General features: G+C 47.8%; 1 protein-coding gene across 1 annotated transcript; it reads left to right on the top strand.

Moving 5' to 3' along the window:
* Positions 1-379: 379 nt before the first annotated feature.
* Positions 380-9,003, top strand: LOC135813946 (polyunsaturated fatty acid 5-lipoxygenase-like). The gene is made up of 9 exons (XM_065326991.1): positions 380-1,316; positions 1,657-2,321; positions 2,465-2,645; positions 3,045-3,253; positions 3,754-3,915; positions 4,784-4,890; positions 5,383-5,461; positions 6,695-6,949; positions 7,907-9,003. The coding sequence occupies exons 1-9, from the start codon at positions 1,199-1,201 to the stop codon at positions 8,177-8,179; spliced, it is 2,049 nt and encodes a 682-aa protein (XP_065183063.1). The 5' UTR covers positions 380-1,198; the 3' UTR covers positions 8,180-9,003.
* The last annotated feature ends 2,267 nt before the right edge of the window (positions 9,004-11,270 follow it).

Raw genomic sequence — 11,270 nt, 5'->3', positions numbered from 1 at the left:
CAGTCAGTCAGTCAGTCAGTCAGTCAGTCAGTCAGTCAGTCAGTCAGTCAGTCAGTCAGTCAGTCAGTTCATTACTAATAGTAATACTTTGTAATAGTCCCAGAGCTTATTTTCTCTTGATACCACCAATACCACCATGAATGATCTGATGATCTACCAGTGTCTGTGTAGATATGTAGTCTGCCAGGTGAGGCCCAGTGCGCGGTGTATTTGCAGTAGCATTACCATGATTACGCAAAATTTTGCGTGTTGGGTTTTCATGGTTTGGGCCAGGGAGTCGTATACCGTACTATACCCCCTGGACTGGTTTTGGCCTACATGCAGGTCGACAAGTCATAATAATTATAATGGAGCTGGTTGCTTTCGTCAGTGACCAGGTGACTCAACCTTTCCCAAACGTTCTCAATCCGCCATGTGAGGACACACCGTGACGGGTTGGTGATGGTAGTAGTGTGTGCAGCCGGGCCGCAGGTTATTACGCAAGAGAAGGATTCATCTCATTCTGCACTGACATCGACTGAGCACAAGCGGACGTGAAATGTTCCAACTATTTACTTGTATGAGCTACTAGCTGAAATAATTAGTGCACGTTTTGGACGTTGGGGCAAGTACGATCAAAGTAATAGTTGGATGGCTGAGATGTCCGGGATCGCTGTGTATCTCACACTGCGGTTCACACACAGGGCCGGTACGCGGTAACGACCATGACATTGTGATGGCGCTTTCTCGCGTGGTGAGATCGAAGCCGTCGCCTACGAATAACATCCTACATCCTGCATCGTGGCAACTGATGCAGCCCCAAGGTAACCGTCTGGTTCAACGTGTGTCTTCGCGATACCTTCGTCGATGTACCAGCGTCGACCAAGCCAGCCATGGCAAAACACCGTACACCGCCTGGTGCTCGGCTTGGCGATCAGTATCTTCTTCGTGTATCAACATGCACGGGATTTCGGGTCCTATAAAGGAGAGTGTTTGTGAGAAGAACTGTCAGAAAGCAAACCGCCACCTTCGAAAGCAGATCAAGTTGGCAGCTGAGAGTGGAAGGACGAAGTGCACAGCAAGCAGTTGAGTTCGACGATCCGTTCAGACGCGATCTTGTCCTTGAACAACCTAGCCACCTACTGTACTCAACGACTTATTCATTTGAGTTCATTTGCCGTTTGTCTGCACCTCAACCTTGGCCTTCGACGTTCAGGAAATGGGAGCATCTCGCCAAGCCCAAGGCGCTACAGGTCTGAGTGCATCTGTGCGTGAGAGCAACATGCTGTTGCGACTGCTGGCTGGAGCGTTGCTGCTAGCAACGGTCTCTGCTAGAGGTAAGGACAACGATTGCCCTCGTCCCATGATTGTGATGATACCCTGGCCCCATCATACCCTGGCCCCATCAATGGCATCATACTAGTACTAGCACAATCATGTACCCTGGCCGCACGACACCCTGGCCCCATCATACCCTGGCCCCGTATTGCACAAAGCTTCCAAAATGAAGCCCAATAACGTATCTCACATCAGATTAGCATTCGTACATGCAAGCAAGTATGCCCGAAACCTGCAGCTTAGCAGAATCATGTTAAGTTAGAGTTTTCCAACTTCCGAGCTCAACATGAGGCGTGCCATTGTGTCCATCATGAATGCTGTTTGCATTGTGTACTGCAGGTTTAAATCACATGACTGCCAGCACGGAGTGCAGGGGAGGCCAGTTCGGTACCATGCCGGGGTTAAGCCAGGCCATGTTTGGACTGGCGTTCCAATACGATGCGAACCACACGAACGGCAAGATGCCGCTCATTGACCGCACGCAACTTTTGAACTCGACAGTAGGCCCGATGCTGGAGTACCACCTGTGGCCGAACTGGACCGAAGCGTTTACAATCACGATGAACGCTACAAGGAAGGTTGCGTTGGACTGGAAACAGAACTCGTCTCATGAAAAGGACAACTTCAACACCATTGCACAATACGGCCAGCTGTACAGATACTTTATGGATCATTACGGTGATGATGCACCGCAGCCGACAAGAGGCGTTGTACTGAAGAGAGGAATCGGCTATGACCCTAATCTAACCCAGGACTACAGGTGGGTGAACGACAACATTTTCGGCCAGGAGCGTCTAATGGGCAACAACCCTGTCCAGCTGCAAAGAGTTGTGGATGGTGCTGAGCAGAGCGGGCGTGTAGCTGGACAGCCAAGTGTTGGTATTACCTGGAAACATCTCGCGTCAATGTTGAATACCACCTATCTTGATGTGGTTGATGGAAAGTCTAAGTTTGATCAAGCCCTCCAGGAAGCTACTGGGGACATGAGTGACTCCATTTCCAAGGTTAGTCGAGTGTCTTGGCTCTGTCATCTGGTCATGCACATCTTGCTGTCTCTGTGCACAGTATTGACTCTGTCATCCACATCTTGCTGTCTCTGTGCACCGCATTGACTCTGTCATGCACATCTTCCTTTCTCTGTGCACAGGCTATAGCCCGTCATCAGCTGTATGTTCTGCATTACCCGTTGCTGGCGGAGATCGTCGGCGACGTTAATGCTCCCGGTGCCTATGCCAACCGATTCATGATGGCGCCTATCGCACTTTTCCTATCCACCCATGACGACTCCTATCCGTTGAAGCCCGTCGCTATCCAGTTAGGACACACTGGTGAGAAACTTACGATCTGCACCACATGCATGTGTAATCTGCATCTCCATGATCCACACTTGATGAGGTCTTGAACTAGCATAATGGCTGAAGATTGAACCGTGGGGGGTGCTTATTCATCCTACTCACAAACATCATTCATTGTTTGTATTCATGACCAATGGTTTTCATGCATAGACCTGTATGACCCTTGTTCCCCCCCCCCCCCCATTCAAACAGTTTATCATGCATGGACCTGTGTGATCCTGCTGCCCCCCCCCCCCCCCGCATTTAAACAGTCTATCATGCATTGCATGGCTGCCACCCTAAACCGCTGATAAATCCTGCACAATACAATCATGTCTTGCTGTACAAATCACTTCCCGGTTGCGTCTGTGACTCTGCATGCCTCCTCTCCAGCCTCGTCCTGGGTGTGCACCCCGCAAGGCAGCTCATTCTTCTGGTGGACGGTTGCCAAGTTGTACGTGAACAACGCCGACGGTCTTGTTTCGCAGATCGTCCACCATCTGGTTAATGCTCATCTGATCTCTGAGTCGTTTGCTGTTTCCATGCACCGCAAGCTCCCCGAACAGCATCCAGTGTACCAAATTCTCAAGTTCCATATCGAGGTACAGTAAACCTATGTTAAGAGACCACCTGTCATGTGATATCAGTCATTTCAGGACCAACACCTTGTTTATTCATACATTTGAATCTGTGTAGAAAGACGGGGCCACCTGTCTTATGAGACCGGTCCATTTAGGACCCCTACCATGCTACTACATACATTTGAACCTGTGTAGAAAGACCACCTGTCTTATGAGACCGGTCATGTCACGACCCAGACCCTGTTTGTACAGTCTAAAACGAATGAGTCTTACGCAAGCCGTAAAAGATTTCTAAAAACTCAGAGCCATGCGAGGGTGTGAAAAGGTCTGCGTTTAGAGGACACTGGAAGCGGATGATCATCCGATCACGCTTGGCCACATAAGAGTCCTGAGGTACTGCATCAATACCGATGCATGGCTGTGTATGCACAGCTAAGTGATAGATGGGATTGACGAGGGCACAGGAATCCTCTTATTAACCAACCTGATCGAGCCGGTCATCGTCTTCTCTTGTTTTCCAGGGCCTTATCCCGATCAACACAATGGGATTTAAACTCCTGACACCCGCCAACGGCAGCGTTTCGGAAATTGCTGGCTTCGGTCACAAGGGTCTGTTGGATCTGATTGAAGTCGGCTACGAGCATTGGACGTATGAGAAGATGGACTTTGAGCAAGACTTGGTGGTGAGTATAAACCTAGCTATTACAGGACAGAGGCAGTGCGCCTTTTAACCAGTGCTAGAGTGCTCAATGCATGAGGTGGGCAGAGTGCCGTACACAAGAGGTACACAAAGGAACGTAAGGGGCTTATTTGTAGTGACTCAGAGTTTCATGGTTTTGAAACAGCCAATCATCGACGCCATTGAAGGAGATATAAAGCAGCGTACCTCAGTCGTGTGTAGCTAACGTTGTTGTTGAGCCTATGATATGGATTATGTACTAGTAGTACATGGATGTGGAGTTACAGATACTGACAATGCATGGGCGAGTACTGCATGGATGGGGAGTTACAGATACTGGCAATGCATGGGCGAGTACTGCATGGATGTGGAGTTACAGATACTGACAATGCATGGGCGAGCACTGCATGGATGTGGAGTTACAGATACTGGCAATGCATGGGCGAGTACTGCATGGATGTGGAGTTACAGATACTGGCAATGCATGGGCGAATACTGCATGGATGTGGAGTTACAGATACTGGCAATGCATGGGCGAGTACTGCATGGATGTGGAGTTACAGATACTGGCAATGCATGGGCGAATACTGCATGGATGTGGTGCACTGTGTGGTATACCTGTAAATAATATTTTTTCTGAAAACAGCTGGCCAGTGTTGCTGCATGTCATGGCACCAGCACGGCAAATAACCATGGTAACATACGGCAGCTGTGCATGCAACTGCTTTCCCTTCTTTTTATGGCTTGTCCAGTCAAGTATTCTCTTGCAGCGTGCATTGGGAGTCGAGACGTTGCCATCTTGTTTTATATGTAGTTATTTATTGTAGTACCGGTATGTCACTTCTACCTCACCCTCTATCCCGGTCGTGTAGGTACGAGGTGTTGACAATCAGGAGTTTCTCCAGAGCTACTCGTTCCGTGATGATGGGCAGCTGGTCCACGATGTCATCAAGCAATGCGTCTCGGAATATGTTGATCAGTAAGACTCCTGCACTTTTGTACGCCTGTTACTGTCCGAGCACATGCCGGGGTCTCAATCATACTATTGTACAGGCGATGGGAGGGTTAAACAAATCCGCGGAATAATTCACAGCCTTCTCTTTATTCATGTTTCCTGTGTGCAGCTTGCTGCCACGCATTTTGGTCATTCTGAATCCACCATGAAGTCCCCCTCCCCCTCCCCCCCCCCCCCCCCCCCCTCCGCCCACTTGAACACACACACACACACACACACACACACATACACATGAGGCAATGCTGGGGTCAAAAACTCGCATGAACCGCCTGGCAAACGTGTTGCTTGACCAGGGCACCTCGTAGCTTCGCCTGGCATAGGTATTGACGGTGTTGAAGCATTTGTAATACTGGTAGGCGTGTGCTTTGTTTCTGAGTGCCTGTTTGAAGTAATGGCCAACCATCTTATCATTCTGCTCACATATACTGTCCTACTTGTCTTTGCTTGCACACACAGCTACTACTGCTCGGAGGAGGATGTGAAGCGTGACAGTGCTCTGCAGGAATACGTCCAGGAGTTGTACACCCAGCATCCGGTACACACTGCACATCATAATAATTATATTATATGAGCCGCAATCAGCGAAAACGACCCTTAGAGGTTTGGTAATTTTTTCGAGAAATAGGTCGATTTGTGACGTTCAACGGTTTTGATCGCGCTGCGAACAGCACGACGACTTCTTGAACCCCTTGCTTGAAGTATTATTAATTTTATTTTGAAGTTGAAGTGGTGTCGAGTGGCGACTCCAATGTTCCTTGATCTTGTTGCGATGGCTGCGGACGCCAGAGTTGTTCGAGGAGCGCACACGACAGTCATTGTGTACACCTAACTCGAGCCTGGTGGAGAGTGGATGGTGAAGTAGCCGCTGAAGTTCAGAGTGAGGATGAGACGTTCTTTTGTTCCGACATCGCTGTCGACAGCGAGGCGGAATCGCAGCCGTCATCTCCTGCTGTGAAGCGGCTCAAGGTGGCCGATGACTCGTCAGATTCGAAAGATGAGGAGTCGTCACCTGAGATAAATTCTGAGTCTGGGGCTAGTGACGGCAGCGACGTCGTGTCTTCAGCTGCGGAGGAAGAAATGGAAGACGAGATTGCGGAACGACTCCACGAAGGATGCAGCTGCGAATATGTCGATCATTTCTCCGCACTCATCAGCTATTCTTTGTCATTATAGCTGCTTACTGTACTATTTCAAAAGTATTCAAGCTGCCCACCCACCTTCGAATGCTGAATATTCATTGTACACATACATCGTATACATGCATTGCACCAATTTGGAGTACATCTTTTATATTGGTGTATACACCCGTTTAGGATTGGAATATTGAACTTTTTCTTCGCTGAGGTCCTTCAGTAGATGTGTTTCAACAATTTTCCAACCAAAAAGGAATTTCGAAAATGTTGACCCTAAGGGCTGTTTTCGCTGGTTTAGGCCCATATTATGATACAGTAATGTAATCTTTATGAGTCTTATGGCCACTGATACGGGTCTTCTTGCATACGTCGTCGGCAGACTCTGCATGACCCGAGGACAATTCAACTCCTGTGACCAGTGTGTGTTGACTGTGACCATTGCTCTCTGTATCACTGTGCCTGCGTGTGGACACTCTTTTAAAACTACTGATGATCTTGTGGTAGTATTATGAAGTTAATGCTTGCACTTTGAGGTACCACAGTGACACTATCATGCTGCATGGTCAATGATGCATGGTCAATGATGCATGGTCAATGATGGATGGTCATCCTTGTGAATTGGTGTGAATGTGCAGAACAAGAGCATGGTTCAAAGCCTCAACAGCGTGGATGACTTGAAAACTATGCTGCGCCGCATCATCTACATCAACTCGGTTCATCACGCTGCCGTCAACTATGCCGTGCGTGAGTTTGGCTCTTCTGTCCTCACTATACCATTCTCCACATTCAAACGCCCTGAGGAGCTAGGAAACCTGTCGGCCATTGTCACCGACACCAGCAAACTGGATGCACTCGTTCCGTACTTCTTGGGCGATTACGAGCACGCAAGTGTAAGTTGCACTTTGACTGCGTACTGTGAGGGAGTGTGTGAGGGCGTTCAGCTCCCAGGTATTGTATTTTATGTATTTGTATTTATATTTATTTAGAGTGGCAACCAAAACAGGCAAACGGCCTAATGACAATGTCACCACTGCAGAGAAGCGAGGGGAGGGGAGATGACAAAACAGAAGTACAAGAGATGAGAAGAACTACAAAAATCCACGGAAACGTATCATCCTCTTTTTACGGTCTAAATTCACACACACACACACACACACACACACACACACACACAAACACACACACACACACATACACCACCACCGGCCATCACCACCATCACCAATACCACTCGTACAGGGGTGTACTCGGCAGGGGTGCGTTTGAACTTTGAATTGGTTCCTGGGTATCCGGGCTCTGTGTGCCTGCTATCTACTCACCCGCTAGTGACATCCTGTTTTGCATCAGACTATCATTATCATAGTTACTTGGTCACTACCATGCATGCTGTAAACCTAGCTGTCAGCCTACACACCTCTACACCAGTATTCTTCAACAGTACTCCATGGGTTTGGCAATCTACAGTACTACAGTTGAACATCGATTTTCCGACCACCTCTGGGCAGACAACTGTCAGGCGGTGTTCAGATAAGGCAAATGTTCCGGATAAGAAACATGTACATGTACATGTACGACCTTTTTACTTTTCAAAATTTTCGTATTTTTGAATGGCTCACTGCATGCACAGTGCGTACTCTACGGCACGTCCCGCCCAAAAAACCCGTTACGGATAATCAAATGGTCGGATAGTCGATGTGCGGATAATCGATTTTTCAACTGTAGTATACTCACATGCATGCACGCGTATCTCTGACACTGAATATCCGTAACCTATCAGCCGTGGCCACATATGCTATTTCCCCATGTTTTGCCTGTGTGTTTCTTGTCCATTGCATGGCCATGTGCAGCTCCAAGCAGAGACGGCAACACAGCTGGCATCTCTGCGCTTCAGTGACCTCTTTGCCTATGGTCCGAACATGACTTACGCCAGTCAACCAGTCAAGGACATGATATCACGCTGCCGCACTCTGTTAGTTGGCGATGGCACACCCAAATCCCGGGCCACCGAGATGAGTGTGGAGGGAGTCATTGAGAGGAGAAACGCCATTCGCAAGTCTAAGAACATCATGGAGTACGCTTACATGAAGCCGTCAACGCTACCTAACAGCATTGCCATCTAAGTCCCCAGACCCTGCCGAACACAGACATGCTGATGGGAAGAATCAGCCGGTCGACTGGAGAAAGATGCTGCCTGTTATAGTTTTCACTTCCAGGCACCACTGTACTAAAAAGAAATAGGTGTTATATGATCATAGAGATTTACGTTCACTGAGCACACAAACATCGCAACATTGCATTTTCTGTGGTTTGCATGGCCAGCTTTGCAAGAAAACCCAAGAGTGACGGAACATCTTGGTACTAACTTTTCATGCAATGTGCAGCCCAGGCTGGCGCTGCTGATGCTAAGTATGGAGATAGCCTTCACGCTCAATGATGTCCATCCCCTCTCTCTCTGCGTAGGTTTCTTTTGCCCGAGTTTGGTCACGCTGGCTGCAGACCGTGACCAGCGATACATACATATTCTGCTTTCACACGGTCCCCAGGAAATTACTCCCCATCATAGTAACCAATTTTGCGGCTGTGCTCCGGCATGCCATTCAACACTGAAAACCCGCATTTGCAACCCAATTTCCCAATAGTAACTAACGTTTACATTATTAATTTAGAAATAATTTTTACTACCTTCCACGCTCAGCACCCCACTACGCACTCAAGTCAGCCTGGCCCCGAAAATACCGGCATTTTCACGCCTCCCCATCTCTCTGTCCCAATTTCACTGCTCCCTGCCACCTATAACCAGGAGGTAGAACGTACAATTGACGAACAGCCTCTTATACTGGCAAAGCAAATGTGCTTACATACATGTGTGACACAATATCTCAGTACAAAAGAATTGATCAAAACGCCAACCTAATGCCAAGAATCTGAAGAAAGACTGTGTTACCATAACGGGAACTGAAGCCCAACACAAATCTAAAGTAGCACGTACAATACCCTGCCCACAATGTAAGCCTCATAATAGATGACTTGCACCATATCCTAATACCAAGAGCATGCGGGGTTGCATACTCTACATGTAGTCTTGCTAATACAGTCAATTTCGTTTATAACGACATTCGGCGGGGCATCAAAAAAGTGTCCTTATTCGCGAAGTGTCGTTATACCCGAAGTCCCATTATATGTATTACAGTTGGATGGAACATTCTGTCGTTATTCGCGAATTGTCGTTATATCCGCAGTCGTTATATCCGCAGTCGTTATTAGCCAAGTTGACTGTACCTGTACAGTCATGTAATACAATCATGTACTAGTACCTGTTGTCTACAGCATGGCCAGCTAATACGTATACATGTATAATATTACCTGAAGCCGAGTGAATATGGGCGAATATTCACTAGTATACAAACCGAGGTTTGTATAACTAGTGAATATGTATAGGATATTGACCAAGACGAGGTCTATATGGGAAATATAGGCCGAGTAAAAGACCGAGGTCCGCCGAGGTCTTTTACGAGGCCTATATTTCCCATATAGACCGAAGTCGAGGTCAATATCCTATTTATCACGATTCCTTTGCCATAACCCCAAAATTTGAACCTTCAGTAGCTATTTTAACCTTTTTAGTATAGCATTTGTACTATAGTGTACATAGGGTGTTGCCTATTTTGGGTACAAGACTGTAAGAACAACAGGGTTCAGCATCTGCAGCACAGTGGCTGGGTGGTATAAGGGGTTGCTTGAGATTCATACTGTTGTGAGTTCAAATCCTGCTTGTTCTCTTCCTTCGTCTTCTTTCTTTCAATTTTTCTTTTTGAAGTGGAGAGAAAAAATCTAAGTCCCTCCAAAGTCGAAAGATTACAATGCCTAAGTGGTCGATACAAGCGGTCGATATAAGCGGCCGATATTGCGGCGATATGGGTAATATAGGACCAGTCAAGGATCACGAGAATTAGTGGAGGTCGATATAGAAGAGTGATAATCGCCCATATTCACGAGGCTGAAGGTAATATTAGACTTAGGCTGTGTTTACATGAGAAATTTCAACCCGGGTCGAGTTCAGCCCGGGTTGAAAGTCTGTACGATAGACAAAAGAGGTGAGCGTTTACATGAAGACAGTTGACCCGGGTCAAATACTGATATGCCGCCAAAAGTCCACTTCTACAGTCCTCTATGGTCACGTGAATCCGTTCGCGCGAAATTTGCATGTGCAGTGCTGTTCAAACCTGGCGCGAGATACGCACAGAAGTACGTTTGTACGATTTTCTTGACCCGGGTTGGTTTCAACCCTCCCCTTGGGGGGAGGGTTGAAATCAACCCGGGGCGAAATTTCAACCCGGGTCAAGCGCAATGCGTCATGTAAACGCGCCATTCACTTTGTGCACATGGGGGGTTGAAATCTGACCCGGGTCGAACTCAACCCGGGTTGAAACGCCTCATGTAAACACAGCCTTATACCTCTCCATATTTACCCTCTTGTCCCTAAAACCCAACAAACGAGTCCTGTTGGTCATACATGTACAAAGTACATGTAGTGAGTGTATGATGTACGCAGAACTAACGTACATGCATGTAAGTCGTTGTTGCTTCACTGAGCCTTCAGACCGACTGGCGTGTTCTTGCCTGAATCCGAGGGCGGCGTGTCCAGAATCTTGTTCAATCGATCGTGTACACGTACTGGTGCATATATATGCGCATGTGGCATGGGAGGTGACGACCTTGGTAAGGCTTGGAGAACACGCTCGTGCCAATCACCATGGAGAACACGCTCGTGCAGCTTTGTGGCGGGAGCCAATCATTAGAGAGGTGTCGTTTCACGCGAAGATTTGACCAATCAGAGAGAGGTTTCGTTTCACGCGAAGATTTGACCAATCAGAGAGAGGTTTCGTTTCACGCGAAGATTTGACCAATCCGCGATCATCGCGCCAATTCGGGAGTCGGTTTATAACAGCGAGCCAAGCGGTTCTACCCTCACTTCTTTTCTTTTTAGGCAGCGCTTCGAAACTGTTGTGTGCCCTAGGAAAATTCTACGCTAACGTCCTTGAACAGGGCTGTTCTGAGTACAAACGAAATTCCTGGCTTGCCGCTTGATCCGCAATCATCGGGCCATTGACATGTTGAGCGTCCAAAACCTTGTTTGCTCGCTGGAACACTCCGTCTGTGAAGATGCTCACTGTCAGCACCTGATCACATGCGGATCCAGCGGCAATGGCA

Source organism: Sycon ciliatum, chromosome 4 (genome assembly GCF_964019385.1).
Source record: "Sycon ciliatum chromosome 4, ocSycCili1.1, whole genome shotgun sequence".
Classification (NCBI taxonomy): domain Eukaryota; kingdom Metazoa; phylum Porifera; class Calcarea; order Leucosolenida; family Sycettidae; genus Sycon; species Sycon ciliatum.
Note: the sequence above shows the minus strand (reverse complement) of the source record. Positions and strands in the feature narration are given on the sequence as shown.